Raw genomic sequence first — 22825 nt, 5'->3', positions numbered from 1 at the left:
AAAAATCCTTAAGAACGCCATAAACTTTTGAATTCATAATTTCTTTCTAGGATCTAAAGAAAATAAACTAGCAAAAAAGGATTTATATGCAAGTTTCACAGATGTGTTGCTTATGATAGCAAAAAAATTAGAAACAAAAGATTAAAAAGATGTGTATCAGAAAGCCAACAGTGATAACTTCTAGGGAGCAATTTACAGACAACTTATTTTCTTTAGGTTTCTGTAATTACACATTTCCCCCAATAGGCATTTAGAACTTATGTGGTCACAAAGAACCAAAACTTCTTTTACAAAGCATGAACATGAAGAGAAAGAAAGAAGGCTTTATTAATTGCTTTATCAATCTTACATGATGGAACCTCACCTGATTCAAACAGAAACTGGAAAATCATTTGACAAAATAAGGGATTCCCCCCTGCCAAATATTAATTGTCTCAAACCATGGATGTAGTTATGGGTTACAGCCCAGTTGATAATATCCTGTATACTTCCATTTTTCCCCTCTTTCAGCTATAAGGTGTGATTCAGGTTCAGAAGCTACCAACATCTGATCTGTAAATAATCTAATATTCACCAGACGCCGTTGTAATTTTCCAGCCTGTGGTTTCCACATGCCATGTGGATTTCACCAAAAACTCACATTTACTTGGGGCAGGGCCAGAAGACTTTTGCGAAGAGCTAACAAAAGCTCCAAGGTTTTTGGGCAGAGCCCTGGCAAAGCAAGGCTGCTGGTGAGTAACCCCAAGAAGTGTGCACAACCTCTGCCCTCCCCATCCTCCCCTTTCCAAATACTCTCCCTCTAAAGAGCCACATGCAACCTTCCAGTTTGAACATTTTAATTATAAAGTTACAAAACATCATGGTTCTTTATACACATTTTGCATGAAAATAATGTAATAAAATGCAAAGCCATGTTTATACACATCTTCAGCTATCTTTCCATATCTCATTACCTTTTGGTGATTCAAACCAGAAAACATTTTTTATTTAAATCTCAAGAAAAAAACTTTAGGCATATAAACAGCCCAAAATATTAAAAGAAAAAGCAGAGGGGTCAGTGTTAGGATATTTTTGTGCTTGGATACTTCAAAACAGCTTTGTTTCCAAAACTCTTATTTTGGTCAGCCTGAATGAAAAGGTGCTTTGGAAATAAAAACTGAGTCTCCAGGGTAAACTGAGGCATGCACTCAGGAGTGTGTGTGTGGATGGGAGTGAAGCGTGGATCACACAGGGCATGTCCTTCCAGTGCCAGTGATATCTCGGTATCATAAAGCAGGTCCAGCTGTCCTTAGGGCGAGAATGGAGAATTCTCTGCAACAGGGGGCCATTCCAGCGGTCTCTTCGGCAGACGCTCACTTAGTCATGAGGGTAATCTGGCTGGACTGCGTGTCATTCTGCTAAAGGCCAGGCCCGGATTGGGCTGCCTGGGCTAGCATCCTCTTTATCCCCTCCCTGCTCCTTGTGTGTCCTCTCCAAAGCGGCCCACTCTGATGGGCACCCTGTTCCTTAGTCGAGGGAAACACAAGTAGCTGGGCTTCCTGCTAGCCCTCCAAGTAAACTCTGTGGTTGTCAGGCAGTGGGAGCCAATACCAACAACGGCTCCTCTGTCACCCATGTCCTTTTCAAGAAGGGGGAGGGCTGTCAAGGAGAAGGAGTGGCAAGCGTCCAGGCTGTTGGGTGAGGGCCAAAGAGAAAGAACCTGTTGTTACACTCCTTACTTCCCCCACTGTTGCTGAGGGGCTTGTGAATGGAATAGCACTTCTGACTGCAGCCTGCTATTCCAGGGGCCCAGACAGAGGGCAAAGAGCCAGCCACAGCAGGGCAGGGATAAAGGGCTGTTCAGCTGAGCTACCGACAGACGACTGTCTGTTAGACTCGGGGCAGGTGGATGGATGGTCTTAGTGTCCTCAAGTCGCCCACCCTCCCGCACGTGCATACATGTGCTCTGGAGCGCTCCCTTTCTCACTCTCCAGATCTCCAGTTAAAGGCCTCTCAGTTCTGGAAATCAGTTCTGAATGGGAAATTTAGATGCCCAGGAGTGGAAAGTGCTGATGATTTGCATATCTATCACCAGAGAGCCCTGAAAAGAGTAAAACGTGGTTTACAATAGGGGGAAGAAATACATAGCATGTTTCTCAGTTCAAGAGAGGAAAAGTCTTTGCTTGACCAGAGATGGGACTCTTTCCAAGCTCTCTGAACTGACTGTAGTTTTCTCCTGAAATTCAAGTCTGAGACAAAAAACAAAAGCAAATTATAGCCTTCAGGAACCCTCAGAAACATTTCCACAAACTAGTCCGTGATTATTTTCGTAGGCGTGTAGAAAATATAGAATTTGTGTGGAGGGATATTAGAAAGGAATGTTCTTTGTCTCTGATAGGAAAAGCACACATGTGGGCAAGTGTCCACAGGCTCTTTTCAGAAATTTCGTAAGATGACAGTCCTCAGAAGACAACAGTGAGGTAGCTTAGAGTTTTCAGAAAGGGTCTTCTTAAGATAAATGCTCCTTATACAGTTCTCCCTGGGGCATGGCTGTTACAGGGATTGTGGTCACCACCTGATTTTGAAACACAAATCTTTTGATTCTTTCAAACACCCAGAGGAAGATAAGTAGGATACTGACATACTGGATCCAGGCAAACTTTATCATTTCCCAGAATCCTGGTAGATAAGTACAAACAGTTAAGGAATCACAGATGACATTTTCTAAGGAAATGTTAAACCAAAGGGTTAGTTTAGACAGAAAATGGCAAAAATGTTTCAAATACCCTTAAGATAAAAGAGATAATAAAAGATTAATAAGATAGAAATATGGATGATTCTGATCTAGAAGAATTGCTCAAGAAGAAATATGAACAGGAAATGAATATTTTTTCCTGTATGAACGGCAGACAGACAGTCATTTGCGTGGGGCTACAAATGCAGCAATTTCCAGTCTGAGGCTTCCCACATCTGTTCCTTCCTGGGACAACTGAGGAATCCTTTCCTTTTTTGAAACCCAGCTACTGTTGGCCCTTTAACAGAAAGGATATGAGATGACTTCCAGGGGGTATCGGATGACAGCGTTAATTACAAATGGAGCTTCTGCAGCCCTTCCCACCAGCCAGATGGGGTTGGGGTCAGTCAGGATGGTGGTTACTGCAACACAGTGGGGAGTTAATCCATGAATGCTCTCTTCGGCAATAAAACATTGAGGGCTATAAAAGTACTCTGACCTCTCAGGCAAATTCTGCACTTCAGAACTCATACCAAAGAAATAATTCGAAAGGAAAGAGAAACTGAATGTTCAAAGTTGCTCACATATTATTTGTTAAAATACTTGTTAAAATAAGTTAAAAACTTGGAAACAGTCTATGTGTTCTACAACTGTTGAGTGGCTAAGCAAAGGAATACTATGCTACCTCTGAAAAGAAAACCAATTAGAACTTTGTAGCAGTGTGGGAAAATATTTATATTACAAAGTACAAAATATAAGTTAGATCATAAAGTGTCTCTAAACTATGATAGGAGCTGGGACTTCCCTGGTGGTCCAGTGGGGAGGACTCCGTGCTCCCAATGCAGGAGGCCTGGGTTAGATCCCTGGTCGGGGAACTAGATCCCACATGCATGCTGCAACTAAGAAGTCCACATGCTGCAACTAAAAAAAAAAAAAAAAGATCCTGCATGCAGCAACTAAGACCCAGGGCAGCCAAAATAAATTAAAAAAAAGATCCTGCATGCAGCAACTAAGACCCGGTGCAGCCAAAGTAAATAAATAATAAACTATGATAGAAGCTGTATTTAAAAATCTATACATGTACAAAGACTGGAAGGAATTAAGAAAGAAAAGTTGATTTGTAGATAAATGATTTTGTGTTCTAAAATTATTTTTGGAATAATGCTGCTAGTGTACTACATAAAATCAGAAAGAAATACTGGAATTGCAGTCCCCTCACTTGTTAAATGTCTGTGTATAGTATCTGTGATGTCTGGTTGTCAAGTAATGCTTTAGATGCCTTTAGAGAAAACCTCAGACCACCAACCAGCCAGATGTGCTGAGTCAAGCACACACTCAGGGACGGCCTGAGAGCCCACCTCTTGAAAGGGATGGATACCCTCTGCCTTCCAGCTAGAACCTTGGGTGCTTTCTCCTACTGCAGCTGCTGACATGGGGTGAGTCATGCACAGTCCCTATTTCCACCTGAAAACTATGGACAGCAACTTGTCTTTGGCTTCTTTTACACGTATGGTGTGGGGAGGAACTCACATATCTATATATATAAACCCATCAAGTCAGTGGTGGGATAAATATGGCAGTTAATTGGCACTAACCTGCCGGACCATAGGAGCAGTGGAGGGGACGGTTAGTGTGTGGGTCTTTAGATCAGGAGAAAAAGGACAAACCCTGAGCAACCTGTTCACCTTCCATAACTGAGCATTCACTGTTTTGGTTTTTTTTTTAACAAATCTATTTATTTATTTATGGCTGCATTGGGTCTTCATTGTTGTGCACGGGCTCTCTCTAGTTGCAGTGAGCAGGGGCTATTCTCCATTGTGGTGTGCGGGCTTCTCATTGCTGTGGCTTCTCTTGTTGCGGAGCAGGGGCTCTAGGCGCGAGAGCTTCAGTAGTTGTGGCACGCAGGCTCAGTAGTTGTGGTGCACGGGCTTAGTTGCTCGGCGGCGTGTGGGATCTTCCCAGATCAAGGCTCAAACCCATGTCCCCTGCATTTGCAGGCAGATTCTTAACCACTGCGCCACCAGGGAAGTCCCAAGCATTCACTGGTTTTGATACTTTCATATGACGTGGGCTCTAATTCTGTTTCTCTCCAATAACCCCATTAACCTGCAAAGTCCTTGAGAAGCAGCTGAATGAACTCTCCCCATGACTCACCGTTCCTTTCCTGATAGGCAGCAACAATGTGGGTGAGGTCGTAGTCACGGGCAAAAGGGCTGGTCCCATTGATTACAGATACCTGGGATTCAACAGGAGGATGTGATGTGAGCACCCAAGCGGCTTCCCCTCTTGTTTTTCTACCCTCCTGCCCACCCAGCCTCAAAGACAACCCTCTTGTGCTTGGTGGCCCATTCCAGTATTGATAATCTTTTCTTCAAGGATGAATGAACTCCTTTGCAACAATTTAAGTCATTTACTCTCAGTCTTTCTTTTTGCAGGGATGGAAACAAGGGGTCGATATCCACCTTTTACACGTTAAAAGCTATTTATAAAATACCCCTTTCTATTCCAATGGGAGAAATGATTAATTTTTTTTTAAGAGACCACATTTTCAACTCCTTTGTCTTTTTCTTGCTTTTGCCTGGATTCTCTGTAATTGATCTCTTTGAAATACAGAGATGGAAATAGGATAAAGCACAAACAGTAAGCACATAATCCTTTGAAGACAAGAAAGATCTGCCCTCTAATATCATATTCCTGTTGACATAATCTAATATACAAACCTTCAAATAAAAAGTGCTACATTAAGTTTATATCTTATAGTCTCCTCCTTTTTAAAAAACGTATGTTGGGACTTCCCTGGTGGCGCAGTGGTTAAGAATCCACCTGCCAATGCAGGGGACATGGGTTCGAGCCTTGGTCCAGGAAGATCCCACACACCACGGAGCAAATAAGCCTGTGTGCCACAACTACTGAGCCTGCACTCTAGAGCCCGCAAGCCACAACTACTGAAGCCCGTGCACCTAGAGCCCGTGCTCCACTACAAGAGAAGCCACTGCAATGAGAAGCCCACGCACCGCAATGAAGAGTAGCCCCTGCTCCCCACAACTAGAGAAAGCCTGTGCGCAGCAACAAAGACCCAAAGCAGCCAAAAATAAATTAATTAAAACAAAACAAAACAAGATGTATGTTGATTATAGCTAGGTGACCATGAATCCCAATTTATCTGGAACAGTCCTGGTTTATGCCTATAATAAATGATAACATCTCATATTCATTTTCTAAAGTAGCCCAGCCAGGGACTTCTCTGGTGGTCCAGTGGTTAAGACTCTGTGCTCCCAACGCAGGGGGCCTGGGTTCTGGTCAGGGAATTAGATCCCGCATGCTGCAACTAAAAAAAAGATCCCGCATGCCACAACAAAGATCCCACATGTGGCAACAAAGATCCCTCGTGCTGCAACTAAGACCCGGTGCAGTCAAATAAATAAATATTAAAAAAAAAAAAAAAAAAAGTAGCCCAGCCCAACTTATATGGGCCTCCCTGTGATAATGTAAAGGTTAGTAAAAAGTGATCAGATGCATGAGTTCTGGCCTCAGAGAGACAATTCATGGCTCCATTACTTTCAAGCTGTGGGACTTTGGGAAAATTAATCAATCCCTGTAAGCTCCAGTTTCCTCATGTGTGAGGTGAGAGTTCATTCTCACATCAACTCAGCGCTTACAATGCGTCAGGCACTGTTTCAAGCGCTGGGGTGAGAGAACACAGAAGACGGCAGCACTTTTACCACTGAAGGAGATGGCAAATGAACAAACGGAAAACCTCTCTTTAATATCTCAGGTGGAGGTAAGAGGAGTAAACCTGGGTGAGGAATGATGGAGGGACAGGTAAACGTTCTTTAGAAGGAGTGTCAGGGAAGGACTGTGCTCAGGAGCTTTGAACAGGGACCAGAATGGAGCAATAGGATAAGCAACCTAGACAGGAGCACAGGGGGACAGCGAAGGACAAGCGGCGGCAGAGCAGGGAAGCTGCAAGGGAAGGCATCTCGTGAGGTTGCGGTAATGATTCAATGAGATGACACGTTTAAACCTCTTAACTCAGGCTGGCATAGGTTATATGCTTAACAAATGGTGGTTAGCATTCTTTTTCTTTTCTTTTTAAAATAAATTTATTTATTTATTTATTTAGGCTGCATTGGATCTTTGTTGCTCTGCGCGGGCTTTCTCTAGTTGCCACGAGCAGGGGCTACTCTTCGTTGCGGTGTGCGGGCTTCTCACTGCGCTGGCTTCTCTTGTTGCGGAGCACGGGCTTCAGTAGCTGTGGCACTCAGGCTCAGTAGTTGTGGCTCGCAGGCTCTAGAGTGCAGACTCAGTAGTTGTGGCGCACGGGCTTAGTTGCTCCACTGTGTGGGATCTTCCTGGACCAGGGCTCGAACCCATGTCCCCTGCATTGGCAGGCAGATTCTTAATCACTGCGCCACCAGGGAAATCCCAGTATTCTTTTTCAAATGTTTTACATGAACTGAAAAAGATCACCTGAAATAAATACACCGTGTGTGTGTGCCCACATGTGCGTGCACCCAAAAACTATAAGCAATTCAATTCTTAAAGACAAAGACATATTCTTTTCCTCTCTTTTTAGATGTAAATACAGGGGTACCTGTCTCCATATTTTGAAAGAACTCATGGAAAGAATTCCTCAGAAATCCTTTTCTATGCCACCCACAAAGACATGCTATTTCCAATGTTCCTTTCTCCCTCTTCAAAGAACTTGACAAGCAGTAACATACAGGGACTTCCCTGGCGGTCCAGTGGTTAAGACGCCACGCTTCCAATGCAGGGGGCACGGGTTCGATCCCTGGTCCACGAACTAAGATCCCACATGCCGCGTGGTGCGGCCAAAAAAAAACCCAACACACACACACACACACACACACACACACACACACACACACCAGTAACATGCAGAAAGAAAAGAGATGGACAGTAAGCAGTATCCTTACATTGTACCGAACATCTAGGCCACCATAGCTTAGGGGCTGCTTCTGCTGCAGCCTCAGGTCTCCGTTCACATATAATTGGGACCCCGGAACAGCGAAGGAGGATTGGAAAAACGCCATGCTCTGCATCACGAATGTCGACATCCTCTGAAATCATTAGAAGGAGAGACAGTATCAATTTCGGTCAGATCCAAGGGGTTCTGGGTTCTAAGTGTCACCTGTCTGTGGCTGAAGCCTAGCCATCCCTCCTATGCCTCACTCAGCCACACAGGAAGCACTCTGCCCAGAACCCTCTGACCTATTAATAGCTCATGTAAATTAATGTGACCTCAATGAAAAACATTCAAATTGAACTTCTGCAGTTAAATCCCAAACGACACCTCTGAAAAGGGTCTTCTGCAGTGTGGGTTTTCCCAGAAATCAGAAAGGCGGCTCTGTTCTATTGAAAGACAAAAGGGAGAGGACTCACGTGCAGTTGGTAGGAGAAAGTCAAAATGAGCTGCACACCAAGAACGTGCTCCGTGGACTGCAGGGGAAGCTCCAGCTTAAAATGTAACATGTCCATTTTCCCATCCTGGTTCCTGTCTTCTTCTCTAGTCTAGGAAAGCCAAAAGAGGCCAGTGACCCCGGTCCTTAATAAGTCTGGGAGGGATCCATCTCACTGTTGGACATACACAGTGACTCATAGTTCTGCCACACAGAGGCATTATCTTCCTCACCGAAAGAAAAGAGAAAAAGGGACTTCCCTGGTGGCGCAGTGGTTAAAAATCCGCCTGCCAATGCAGGGGACACGGGTTCGAGCCCTGGACAGGGAAGATCCCACATGCCGCGGAGCAACTAAGCCCATGCACCACAACTACTGAGACTGCGTTCTTGAGCCCGCGAGCCACAACTACTGAGCCTGTGTGCCGCAACTACTGCAGCCCGCATGCCTAGAGCCTGTGCTCCGCAACAGAGAAGCCACTGCAATGAGAAGCCTGCACACCACAACAAAGAGTAGCCCCCACTCGCCACAACTAGAGAAAGCCCGTGCACAGCAACGAAGACCCAACGCAGCCAATAAGTAAATAAATAAATAAATTTATTTTAAAAAAAAAAAGAAAGAAAAGAGAAAAATACATAGGTATAAGTGGATCAATGGTGGTGAAAGAGACACATGTGCATGGCCCCTAAACTGCATACTTGGGCTTCTCAAATATTCTAGGGCCAAACTGAACAAGACCTGGAAGTGGCAGTAACAACAGTGTAAACATCCGGATGCATTGTTCTTCTTCAGTTGCCTCATTTGATTTTTTGGTTTTATTGCTGGTGTTTTCTTTCCTTTTTAGAAACATGCCTGAGTTTGTATGGAACATTTAAATAGCATATCAAAACACACTTCTACTTCTCTAGAAGTCAACTTTTTAAAACAGAAAAGAAAGAATCCTAGTCATTATGCATTCCCCAAAAAGGCTCAGCAGAAAAACACCAAGCTCTATTTATATATTCTTTAACCACAGTGCTTTGATTCAGATTCTCAGTGTTGGACTGATGTCAGGGCTTTATAGCCTAGTGCATCTTTTAGTACCAATCAATACAATGAAAAAGAAAGTTAAGTAAAATCAGTGAGGCATTAAAACTACACAGGTACTTTATAAATTATGGCCATGAAAGTAGGGAAGGGACCTCCCTGGTGGTCCAGTGGTTAAGAATCCGCCTTCCAATGCAGGGGACGTGGGTTCGATCCCTGGTTGGGAAACTAAGATCCCACATGCCGCGGGGCAACTAAGTCCTCGGGCCGCAACTCCTGAGCCCGCACGCCACAACTAGTGAGAAGCCCCAGTGCCGCCACTAAGACCCGATGCTGCCAAAAATAAATAAATAAATAAATACTAAAAAAAAAAAAAAAAAAAAGTAGGGAAAACAGAGATCCAAGGAGGAAAAAAGATAAATCACAGATCCTAAAAAAACACCAGAATCCAGTCTCACCTCATAGTGACCCTAAAATGACCCTAAAATGACTAGCAGGAAAGACTGTCACTGAAATGTGATCACTGGTGACATGATTCCTTGCCACAACTCGGGATCTTGTTACTACAACTGATCCTTTTCCACTGTAGGTTCCCAGAAGGATTCTGCTATGGGGTATCAGCATTCCCATCTGAATTCCCCATCTACTGATTCATTTGGTTTTCCACCATACCTTTATGTGGGGGAAGAAATTCTTTGTTCTTTTTCAGGCTAGTAAGGTCGTTTGAGATGGAGATATCTCAGTTTTCTGAACCTTTCAATCATTTCTTTCCTTCTGGACAATAATGTCCTTATCCTAGGCCTTGTTATAGAGAAACCTACCCTCTCTCTTCTGTTGGATACTATTTTCTCTGTCCTGTTACATCAGCTTTGACGGTGTAGGCGAGGGATATCTGTTACCAGGGCTGACGATCAGGTTACCGAGGCAATTATGTATTAGCAATTACCAGTAGGATGGAAAAGAGGCTGTGAATTCACAGGCTTGTCTTCCTGTGAATTTTTTTCAGTTGGTATCTGGGAAGACTTGGAAGACAAAGTCAGGTTAACTCTCTGTAGTGGATCCATGGCTTTTCTGGATCTTTAGGGTTGGACAGGAAGACAAAGATCAACAACTTGCAAGAGAGAAGAGTGACCAGGAGGGAAATGCCAGAAGAATACAGACTCTAACACAGTCTGAGAGGGAGAAAAACACGTTTCATTTGACCTTTACAATAAGGCGAAGGTAAGCAGAGCGAGTACTTTCCCCATTGCATATATGAGAAAACCAAGGCTCAGAGAGATTAAGGGATTTATGGAGTATGGCTACTATTGGTAAAGACAGGATATGAAACCACATCTTTGACTTCAAATCTGATCCTCTTTCCAGGATCTAAAATGTCCAGACTTAAACTCAAGGAGAAGATGTCGGTTATGAAAGATCTTTTTGCAAGAAGCCAGCACACTTTTACACCATGTTCACAGAGGACAGAGATCCAGCACAGCACCATAATTGGTGTCTACTTGTTAAATCCATTCATTAACCTGTCAAATATTTTCTTTTCCTTTTTTTTTTTTTTTTTTTTAATATTTACTTATTTGGCTGTGCTGGGTCTTAGTTGCGGCACGTGAGATCTTTTTTTAGTTGCGGCATGCGGGATCTAGTTCACTGTCCAGGGATCGAACCCAGGCTCCCTGCACTGGGAACGCGGAGTCTTAACCACTGGACCACCAGGGAAGTCCCAACATGTCAAATATTTTCTGAGGGCCTACTATGTGCCAGGCATTGCTTCAGGTTCTGGGAATATAATGGCAAACAAAATGGACAAAGTCCCCACCCTAATGGAGCTTACATTCCCAGCCAGGGAGGCAGGAAGTAAATCAACAAACAGATATGTGCTAACAGGTAGTGCTAAGTGTCACAAAGAAAAATGAAGCAAACTAAAATTAGAGAATGACCAGGATAGAACAAAAATTTTTATACAAAGTATTCAGGAATACCTGACTGTCCGAGAAGTCAGGTGAAGTGAGGTGATAAGACATAGAAATGTCTTGGGGAAGAGTGACCCAAGCTAATAAAGCACATATACTCTGAGTGAAAGCGGGTCAGTGTTTAACGGAGTGAGATGAGGCCAGTGCAGCCGAGCAGAGTGCATGAGCTGGAGACAGTGGAAGATGAGGGCCCAGACAGGGCCATGGGGATGAGTGATGGTGCAAATGGTGCATCTCCCACAGAGGACCTGTCACCAAGTAAGACTCTTGCTCCCTTGGGGCTGGCAAGGTGGGTTACATCGCTGTGCTATCACTTGGACCACTGATGGAATCAATTACCTAATTCCATTTACTTCAAACCAAGCTTAACACAAAATGCAACAGCTACAAAGGCAGGTGTTCAATGAGCTAATACTTTTTTAAAAACATTTTTTAAGAAGTTATTTATTTATTTTTGGCTGTATTGGGTCTTTGTTGCTGCACGTAGGCTTTCTCTAGTTGCGGCGAGCGGGGGCTACTCTTTGTTGTGGTCCGTGGGCTTCTCACTGCGGAACATGGGCTCTAGGCATGCAGTCTTCAGTAGTTGTGGCGCACAGGCTTAGTTGCTCCGAGGCCTGTGGGATGTTCCCGGACCCGTGCTTGAACCCATTTCCCCTGCATTGGCAGGTGGATTCTTAACCACTGCGCCACCAGGGAAGTCCCCTCAATGAGCTAATACTTCTTTAACACAAGTTCAAGATTAGTAACTAAAATCCAATGGGTGTGTCTGGCTAAGAGAATTCATAAATCACACCATCACCTTATTTCTATAAGGTATATGTGCAATTTGGAGCAATTTTTATATCCACGGTTCATCCTGTCTTGTCCCTCTGCATATCCCAGGAGAGAAGTATTATTACTAGTAATAATTAGCAATAGTTAGAGAGGTAGGTACTGTCATCCTCTTTATATAATTACTTACACTGAGACCAAGAGAGGGTATGGAACCCAATGACAGAACTGGGGCTAGAACTTAAGTTTACTGACTCCTGATTCTATAATAGCCCATAAGAACCCTAATTTCAAAGATTTCTGGAGTTAAAACAGGTAATCCTTTACAGATATGTGTGAAATCAATACTAACATACTAGATAGGATAAATACAGGCGTTGTTGGATTTAGTCAATGCTCATCAGTCCACCTGTATCAATCAGGGTCCAATCAGGAAGGAAGAAATGAAAATAAACAGTTATTTTAACAGGGGAATTTAGTATAGGGGATAATTAATAACACAGGCATTAGTGGACTAAAAAGGCAAACAGGGAACACTTTTGGCAGGATAACTACCTAGGGCCGGAGAAGAAAAGGAAGAGGCTGGCATTACCTCAAGGAGCTGGGACTCAGACCTCAAAAAGGGAGTGCTGTCAGCTGGTACTGGTACCTTTGGAGCTTGGACGAAGAACCCATGAGGGAGTCAATAAGGCAGGAGGAAAGATGTACTCCTTGCTGTTTGCATCACCCCAGCAATGGTTCTTCACCCTGGTTGCAATTTCTGGTTTTCTGCCACTCCCAGAACAAGGCTCACCATGCCTCCTACTGGCAGAATCTAACAGGGAGCCAGTAGGCAGAGGAAAATGTGGTTTTCAGTATCTCAGCATGGGCATCACAAAGGAGAGTATAGGAGGGTAGGTTTGGAGCTGAGACAAGACCTAATAACCAGCACAGCATCTGACAGTAAGAGTAGCTAGCTGTAAATTTAACTAGTGCCATTGTTTCCAAAGTGCCTTGACTTGCAACATTTTTCTCAGCAGGGATTCTGCTCAGCAGGGATACAGTATTTGATAGTTTGCTGGAATTTTATTTGGCTCTTGTTTGTTTTCATATCTTTTATTCTTTAGTCATACTCTTTTTTTTCTTTCTTTTTTTGCTGTGCCACGTGGCTTGCAGGGTATTAGTTCCCTGACCAGGAATCAAACCCAGCGCCCAGCAGTGAAAGCACAGAGTCCTAACCACTGGACCATCAGGGAATTCCCTAGAGTCATATTCTTTTACTGAAGGTTAATTTCCTAGTTTATACCAGTGTCCACTTTACCATATACTTGTCATCATTGGGGTGTCCCATTTTTTCTTTTTAAGCTGATAGTGTTCTTTGACACCAGTCTTTGGGTCTCCAGCAAAGTAGGAACTACTACTCCATGTCTCCTAGACATATAAAATCCTTGCTACCTGTATTTCAATTAATCTAAGATATCATTAATTATAAAATGTACCGATATTTTATATACCTGTAAGAAAGCAAAAATAGTTCCAATTAAACTGACACAATGCTTTCTAATCACTAAGGGTATTTATTTTGTACTTATTGAAAGAGCTTTTAGATTTAGGCATATTAATATCAGATATCCTATTTATGTGCATAGAAAAATATATGCAAAATAAATTGATCCAGGGATTCTTAAAACTTCTTTACATCGTGATTCTTTGACTCATTTATTGACTCAGTATTATCCATACTTTTCTATGCAAGTTTGTCCTTTGTGCCATGAAGCACACTGGTGCTTTTTTACAGCATTTAAAAAACATTCACAAAGGGAACTAAAATTCACTGGTCTGGGTTCATAAGCAGGCTTTAAAATTCTGTGGAGTTATCCTATTATTAAGTGCCTCTTGAACCTTCCCTTACCTGCTTATCACTTGGTTCTTAGGGTTAAAATGTTTTATTATTGTCTCTGGGGTTTTCTTTCAAGTTGCTGATGCCCCTTCTGCAAGTTTGGTGCTGGTACTTTTCAGTTTCCATACGTAGGCAAAGAGGACTAGCCAAACCTGTCTTCTGGCCAACAGCTATTGTAAGATACCACTGACAGGCAGACACACTGATTTTGGAGATGTGAAAAAACATGTCTCGGACACACAGTGCTCTCCGCTCATCTTCCTGCATCCTCTTGTAGTCTTCAGCCCCCATATTCTCTGGGTCACACATGCTTAAAGAACCAAGTCAGGGGCTTCCCTGGTGGCGCAGTGGTTGAGAATCTGCCTGCCAATGCAGGGGACACGGGTTCGAGCCCTGGTCTGGGAAGATCCCCCATGCCGCGGAGCAACTAAGCCCGTGAGCCACAATTACTGAGCCTGCGCGTCCGGAGCCTGTGCTCTGCAACAAGAGAGGCCGCGATAGTGAGAGGCCCGCGCACCGCGATGAAGAGTGGTCCCCATTTGCCGCAACTAGAGAAAGCCCTCGCACAGAAACGAAGACCCAACCCAGCCATAAATAATAAATAAATAAATAAAAAATTAAAAAAAAAAAAAAAGCTATGTAACATTCCACCAGGTAGATGTAACACAATTTTTTAAATGAGTCTTCTATTGCTACATAGATTGTTTACCATCTTTTTAAAAAAATTTATTTATTTATTTATTTTTCGCTGCGCTGGGTCTTCGTTGCTGCGCGTGGGTTCTTCTCTAGTTGCAGCGAGCGGGGGTTACTCTTTGCTGTGGTGTGCAGGCTTCTCATTGCAGTGGCTTCTCTTGTTGCGGAGCACGGGCTCTGGGCGCGTGGGCTTCAGTAGCTGTGGCACTCGGGCTCAGTAGTTGTGGCTCGCGGGCTCTAGAGGGCAGGCTCGGTAGTTGTGGTGCACGGGCTTAGTTGCTCTGCAGCATGTGGGATCTTCCCGGACCAGGGCTTGAACCCGTGTCCCCTTCATTGGCAGGCGGATGCTTAACCACTGCACCACCAGGGAAGCCCTGTTTACTATCTTTTGATACTATAGATAATGCTGCAATGAGCAACTTTTTACATATGCCATTCCACATGTGTGCACAAACCTTAGGATACCTTACTAGAAGTAGAAGCAGGCACGTGAATTGGTAATTTTGACAAATATGGTCCTGCAAAGAGGTTGTATCAATCTACACTCCCACCAGTGATATACAGGAGTGTTTGCACAATTCCCTACATCTTGCTCACGGTGCTAAGAAACTTCAATTTTTGCCTATTTGATAGACAAAAAAGATATCTCAATTATTCTTAATTTGCATCTCTCTAATTACGAGTGCGATTTCAGATGTTTAAGAGTTACGTGTTGAGAAATAGAATACTGCCTGCCATATCAGTAAACAAAGGATGTCACAGTCATTGGCGATTACACCCACCGCTGACGGTGAGCTGGTGAGCCCTGAGGAGACTCAGGACAGAAACAAAGAATACCTGCCATCTAGCAGCCATCAGACTGCAGCCACTCCCCATGGTGCACCCTGAGGAAATTCAGGATGTGAAAACACAGGATACTGGCCCCAGACAGCTGAGGTGTATATCAAAGGAATGATTTCAGTGAGCCCAAACTCTTGCATCTTCCCATACATAGCAAAGCGCTAAATTCCTTAACTTGAGATCTAGTTTTCTTTTACTAACAGTAATCTTTTGTTCCTACTACCTGCCCTTTGTTGCAAAACTCCTGTATATCCTACCTCACCTCCTTGGAGCAGTTTTCTCAGGGTTACTAGAGATGCTGCCTCCTAGGCTTGAAGTCCTCAGTATGTGTGCCTAATAAAACATAACTCTCAACTTTTAGGTTGTGCATATGTTTTTTTAGTTCACAGTGTGTTTTGTCTTCTATAAACTTCTCATATTCTTTGCCCATTTTTTTACTAGGTAGTTGGTCTTTTAATTATAGATCTGTAGGCACTTTATGTTAGGAAAATTAGCCCTTTACAAGTGATACAAATAGTAAAACTTTTTTCCTTGCTGTCATTTGTGTTTTGGCTTTGCTTATGGTTTTCACCAGGCCAATGATTTTTTAAATTATATACTTGCATTTATCAAAAGTTTCTTTTATGCCTTCTAAATTTTACGTCATACTCAGAGATTTAAAAGCTTTCACTCATTTGTTTCAGTACTTTTATGATTTCATATTTTAAATTTAATTTTGATCTATCTGGACTTTAATTCTGCTGTACAGTCTCTGAGGACTAGCTCCATCTTTACTCACTGATTTAAAATGCCACCTTTGTCATATTAGGTCCATTTCCATACTTTTTATATAATTCCCCAAACCACACTACTTTACTTATTAGAGTTTAAGGTATAGTTTAATATCTGGTAGACCTCTTTCCCTTGTATTGATATTATCCTTTTTCTCCTAGAATTTTTGCTTATTTTTTTTCTGTACTTCCCTTATATCTTCTAACTATTTATTTGTATCTCATGATTTCAAACTATTCTCAAACCAAGAGCTCAGCCAGCAAGGAAGCAAATAATTTACTGAGAAAGACTGTAGACGACAAGGTCATAAATTACTTATAGACAGAGGCTTAGAATGGAGAGAAAAAAACAACTAAGAAAAAGGAGCTTTGGCTTTATGTTTTACAGTGTAAAATTGCCCAGTATTAAAGAGAATTGATAGCTCTGGACACCATAAAAACAAGACGTAGTCTTGGCTTCACAAAATCGCAACACACACACACCAGAAGTAGGGGGTTGGTGGGCAGTGCTCTCAAGGGAGTGGTTTCTGGTTACAGAGATTAGAGGCTAATTAGCAATCCAACTGGGAAGCCAACCCAGTTCATGGTGGATGAACAAGTGAAAAGAACACATGAATGAAACCTAATGCTGTATCCTTGTTTTCATGATTATTTTAAGTTTTCATGATTATTTCTTAGACTCAAGTAACCAGAAGAGTATGATAGATAGGAATATACAAATGTAAAGAAAAAATTTCTACCAAAAATTTAAAAGACAAGGAATGCTAACCTAAAGTCAAACTAACAAGTTAATTTTTTGTGTGTTTGTAATACAGACAACAACAACCACCTTTGTTTCCACTTTTGGAAAGGAAACACAGGTGGAACAGGAGAAGTACAGTGGGTTTACAGGGAAAAGGAAGTGAACCTCGATGCTGGCCTCTCACCGGCAGCCACCCTTCCCCAGAGGCATTGTAATCTCAAATAAGAATAAAAATGGGCAACATGTCACGATTAGGGAGGAGCTGTGGAAAGAAATTTGTCTCTACTCCACTTCTATTTTTAAATAAATTTAAAAGACCTGATCATTTAAAGAATCAAAGTGTTCAACAACGTTTGTTACAAAAACCTGCAGGCTTCCACCCACAGGGCAACTAATTTTGCCTCATTTACCTTATTATTTAGAAATGTATCTCCATGTCTTTACACAACCTTGGCATTGGCTGGCACTTCTCAACTTCCGTTTCAGGCATCCTCTATTGTCTTCCCGCAAGGAGGGATGATTTAGTTTTCTTTCCCCCTCCCTGCCAGCCAGCGCTGCCGCCTTCCCATCCCCCCAGTAGCGTTAAAGTCTTATTTTGGTTAGTCAACATTCAGTGTTCACCAAATTATGATTATGTAAATCCTATTCATAACTCTGATTGCTTTTCCTTACTTTTTATTTTTCTGGAGTTAATAATTATTTTATTTGCTTGCTTAGTTTTCTATGTATTTATATAATTTCAACAAACAGCTTCTATTCCAATTCCTCACAATTTGATGTTTAAAGGTGTATGACTTATTCAAAATCTTCTTCACTGCAGTATTCTAATAGTGAAAAAGTAAAAGCAAAGCAAAAATCCACCAACAGGCAACTGGTAAATCCACCGCAGTTTTCCATATCATGAGATACTTTGCAGACCTTAAAACGAAGGTTAATTAACAAGTATTGATACATGTACCAAACTGAGCCTTTAATTTTACGTCATTATACGTACCTGTAACTCTTTAGTATTTTACAATGAGCATGCATTTTTATAGTCAGAAAAAAAAAGGAAATTTAATCATAAAAAGTAATCGGAATCATATTTTGTTTGCGGTTATTCATATCACCAATCAGATTTTGAAATTTTTGTCATTTTGTTTAGTTGCTGGACAAAAAGTCAATTTTTTTTTTCCGCTACGCAAATTTGACTGTAGGCCAATCATCTCAGAGATGTCTAAAGAGATTCAACTTTGGAAGAAGGAAATCCAGAATTTTCCTACTTCTAAAGGAAAATGTTTTCAGAAAATGAGTGTAAAGGGGGTGATTGTATAGTTAGCCCTCACTTATCTCGAACCAGATACCAGATTACAGACAGTAAAATGCTCCATTTTCATCCCAGACAGCGGCAGGATGGAGCGGCATCTAAGGAGGCGAGCCCAGGGCCAGGAGCACATTCTGCGCAGCTTGCTTAACCAACCAGCACGTTGGCTTCCGTGTGTCAGTCTGCCTAAAAATGCCTGCCCTTTCCGTTCCTACCGAGTGCTGATGCACAACTGCAGCTGCACGACGGGGTAATTAACTAGAACACTGCTCGGCCTTCACGACTCATAAGGCAACTTTCGCGACCACCCTTCCATTAGGAAAGGGCAGGCCCACGGAAGTGACGGGGTCGGACACAGGTTGCCCCCAGGCTTCTAGCCTCTGTATAGGACACAGACGCTGACAGCTGTAGCTGACTTTATTGGGGTGGTGGACGGCTTGGAGAAGTCGAATGAAACAACAAATTTGCTCCCCAGGAAATTAAACATAAGCTCGGGTCAGTGAACTTGTGCACAGAACTTCCCGTGGGTTCGTGACTCCCTCAGACCCAAGCCGGGCTCCCCAGGACAGGGGCCGGGGCTCCGGCCGCGGCCGCTCCCTCCCATCCACCCCTTCCCCCATCCCCACCGCAGCCCAGTACCGGCGGGCGGCTGGGCCCAGGCGGGAACCACGCACCGAAACGAGCGGGACGCGCAGGTGATCCCCCTGCAGCCGGTTGAAGGCGGGGAACGTGCTCCAGGCTAGGAACCCACCGTGCTCGGGTCCTAGCAAGGCCACGAGCAGCACCTGGTGCTGGAAGCGCACGGTCGGCTGCTCCTCATAGCTGCTCCGTTTCAGCCAAAACCCTGAGGTAAAGAGGGCGGGAGGCGGAGGGGTCGAGGTCAGGGAGGCCGGCGCGGTCGCCGCGGAGAGCCGCGTCCCGCACCGGCCGGGGGGCAGGCTCACCGTGGCTCCGGAAGGCCACCAGCAGTGGCGGGATGTACGTGAGCGCGGCGGACAGCATCAGGAACAGCGCGGCCTTAGAGCAGAGCCCCGCGCGGTAGCCCCGCTCCACTGGGTGAGAGAAGAGCTCGTAGAGCGCCATGAGGGCAGCGGTGAGTCGGACCAAGAGCTCGGGATTCCTCTGCGGTTCCAGAGATTCGACAAACTTTGGCTTCTCCTGGTTGCCATAGCCTTGGTCTCCACGGCAACCGACGGGGCAGGGAAAGGAACCAATAGCAAGGAGACGGGCTTCGGTAGGGGTGGGGCTAACGGGGCGGTGTCCGCAACTGAAGTGTAGTCGTCGCTTTACGGGTTACTTGCGCTTTCCCAAAGGCGGGCTGCTTCTGTGCACCAAAATCGTAGCCATCGCCTGTGTTAACATTTTTGTAAAATAAGATTCTCATAAATGTTGACTTAAAGTAAATACTTGCATATGTGTCATCTGTTAATCCCCAATATGGTTCATTGTATACTTAAGTCCAACCAGTCAAAGCACACCCTACATTGGAGGAAAACACAGACAACATAAATGTGGCCTTGGTCCTGGACCTGGTCCTGGGCCAAGACCAAACCATGTCTCTTTGTCTCCAAACTTTCTATCGCTTTCATTATACTCCATAGCCGTACAGACACGGAAACAGGACACAAATCTCCCTGCTCTTCCTAGAGAGAGAAAGGATAATTACTATATAGCTCTGCTATACTTTGTTATCTTAATTGGGCACAAGCTTGGCTACCTGTTTTAGGGGAAGCTATGATCCTCTCCAAAGATAATGTTGGAGTATCACTTAATTGAATGCTTTCCCCCCACTCCACCCGCCCCCTAGTATTTCGAACATGGCAGAAGGAATTTTTTTTTTAACATGGTCAATAGCCAAGTTCTTCATCAAAAGGATCACACTGCAGTTGCAAGAGATAGTGTGAGGTTTGTGCTCAGAATGGAGTCCAGTAGTAGATGCTCCTATTTTGAAGGCAACCTAGAAGGGTTTTTTTCCTTCTAGTATATTGAGGTATAATTGACATACAGCACTGTATAAGTTTATGGTGTACAGCATAATGATTTGAGTTACATACATCATGAAATGGTTACCACAAGTTTAGTGAATATCGCTTATCTCATATAGATTAAAAATTAAATAGAAAAAAATTTTTTCCTTCTGATAAGAACTCCTAGGATTTACTCTTTTATATATAACATAGAGCAGTGCTAATTATATTTATCATGTTGTACATTACATCCCTAGTACTTATTTATCTTATAACTGTAAGTTTGTACCTTTTGACTGCCTTCATCCAATTCCCCCCTCCCTCCACCTTGCCTCTGATAACCACAAATCTGATCTCTTTTTTATGAGTTTGTTTTTGAAGTATAATTGACCTACAACACTATGTAAGTTCCTGTTACACAACGTAGTGATTCAATATTTCTATACATTTCAAAATGATCACCACGATAAGTTTAGTCACCATAACCTGGAAGTGGGTTTCAGATGAAGAGAACAGCCGAGATCCTAACAACACAGAAAGAGGTCAAGATGTCCCATAAGGGAAAACTATCCAGGGCCCTTAACACAGTCCAAGGTGACAATGTAATCAGCCATAAGTCATTTCTTTGACATATCTGGTCCATTACCACTCAGTTTTGCTTTAAAGCTTTTCTGGGGTGGCAACACAGCTCTTAAATACAACAACTGTTAGGCTTAAATCTATGTTATGATTCTGCCATTATACTGTATTTATGCTTTAAGTGAATGTCTTTCATTTATTTAAATAACCAGGGGACTTCCCTAGTGGTCCAGAGGTTAACTCTGCACTCCCAATGCCAGTGGCTGGGGTTCAATCCCTGGTCAGGGAACTAGATCCCGTGTGCATTCTCCAACTAAGAGTTCACATGCCGCAACTAAGAAGCCCACACACAGCAACTAAGAAGTCCACATGCCACAACTAATGATCCTGCATGCCACAACTAAAGATGCTACAAGGAAGATCCCGAGTGCCACAACTAAGACCCGGTGCAGCCAAGATAAAAAAATAAATATTAAAAAAAAAAAACCATTAAAATAAAATTTAGAATAGATGGTTCTGATGTTGCTTCCTGAGGGTGGCTCTGCTGTGAGGAAGGAGGTGTTTGCCTCCAAAGCTCTTTCTTTCAGAAGGAAACACATGCTGTAGCTGGTGTCAGCTTAGTCACTGCTGAAACGGAGGTGACTACTAAGAATTTTGGTGTATGAAGTGCTTCAGCCTCCTCTGAGATGCCATGAGCTTTGCAAAAGTGTTTAATAATAACAGATACTAATATTTACTCTTTGCTTCCCTGATTTGAGGAAACTACTTTTTGTGGTTTTATTTCAATTCTTGACAGAATATTAAAATTTTTTTAAATGCTAAAGATTTGTCTATATTGTGTCATTTTCACACATTCTTGACTAAGAACTGACTTCTCAGTTTCCATTTCCATAATTTTCTCGTGTTTTATGCAATTTACCTCCAAGGACAAAGAAAGTCGTTCTCTAAAAACTATGCATTTTAATCATATTTTAGGGCTTCCCTGGTGGCGCAGTGGTTAAGAATCTGCCTGCCAATGCAGGGGACACCGGTTCGAGTTCTGGGTCGGGAAGATCCCACACGCCACGGAGCAACAAAGCCCCTGCGCCACAACTACTAAGCCTGCGCTCTAGAGCCTGTACTCTGCAAGAGAAGCCACGGCAATGACAAGCCCGCGCACCACAACAAAGAGTAGCCCCCGCTCGCCGCAACTAGAGAAAGCCTGCGCACAACAACAAAGACCCAATGCAACCAAAAATAAATAAATAAAATTAAATTTTAAAAAATCGTATTCTACTCCTTTCTATAAGCGCCCATTCAGGGTCTGTTGAATCAGGTTAGAACTCCTGAATGTTTGCTTCAACACTTTCCAACATTTCTTTCACCTTGGCATTTATATCACCAAACCTTTGACTTCCGAGTTCCCTCTTCCTACTCCAGGCTTTGTTTCTATCTGTTAAGGAAAGTTTACACTTTGGAAAATGCACCCTTCTTTCTGAAACATAAGATTCACATTCTCTGTGAAGTCTTATTTTTAAATTTTTATTTATTTATTTATTTAGTCTGCATTGGGTCTTAGTTGCAGCACGTGGGATTTTTAGCTGCAGCATGCGGGCTCATAGTTGCGGCATGCGGACTTCTTAGTTGCTGCATGTGGACTCCTTAGTTGCAGCATGCATGTGGATCTAGTTCCCTGACCGAGGATTGAACCCAGGCCCCCTACATTGGCAGCGTGGAGTCTTATCCACTGGACCACCAGGGAAGTCCCTCTGTGAAGTCTTTCTTGATAAGCCACACTTGGCTTTGTGTTGGCCCCCACTGTCCTAGCCATCCCTCAGTATCCATGTTCACATACCTTTCCAAGATTTGAAATTTACTCTCCATGTTTTACAAGTTGGTTAATGTGTAATTGCATATATGCATTATCCTGTTTCTCCTTCTGACTCACCTCGTCAACTAACAACCCTCTCAAGGAAGAGATCCAGTGTCCTTAGAACATTCAGTAAGCTAAATATAATGACCCAACAGGTAAAGAAGGTGATGCATATCATCAAGGCAGATCAGAGAAACCAGTTAGAATGGTGAACTGGAAAAGGACATCAAGAAGGTAGGTAAAGATAGAAGACAGACACTGCACATCATTGAGACCATCAGATGACATACATGCCTGTAAGCTGG

General features: G+C 43.1%; 1 protein-coding gene across 5 annotated transcripts; it reads right to left on the bottom strand.

The window, feature by feature from the left end:
• Positions 1–309: 309 nt before the first annotated feature.
• Positions 310–21592, bottom strand: TMEM231 (transmembrane protein 231). 5 transcript variants are annotated; one of them, XM_082366415.1, is made up of 7 exons: positions 19067–21583; positions 18797–18966; positions 8117–8245; positions 7651–7794; positions 4868–4949; positions 3019–3135; positions 310–2658 (listed from the first exon to the last, which is right to left on the bottom strand). In XM_082366415.1, coding segments are annotated over exons 1-7 (783 nt in total). In that variant the 5' UTR covers positions 19206–21583; the 3' UTR covers positions 310–2656. The 5 variants fall into 5 exon arrangements, with proteins under 5 accessions (XP_082222541.1, XP_082222542.1, XP_082222545.1 ...); XM_082366416.1 differs by lacking the exon at positions 3019–3135 and having other exon boundaries at positions 310–3011; positions 19067–21588; XM_082366419.1 differs by lacking the exons at positions 310–2658; positions 4868–4949 and having other exon boundaries at positions 3025–3135; positions 19067–21585.
• Between the last annotated feature and the right edge of the window lie 1233 nt (positions 21593–22825).

The sequence above is a fragment of the Balaenoptera borealis genome (genome assembly GCF_965194805.1).
Source record: "Balaenoptera borealis genome assembly, chromosome: 19".
In the NCBI taxonomy this organism is placed as follows: domain Eukaryota; kingdom Metazoa; phylum Chordata; class Mammalia; order Artiodactyla; family Balaenopteridae; genus Balaenoptera; species Balaenoptera borealis.
Note: the sequence above shows the minus strand (reverse complement) of the source record. Positions and strands in the feature narration are given on the sequence as shown.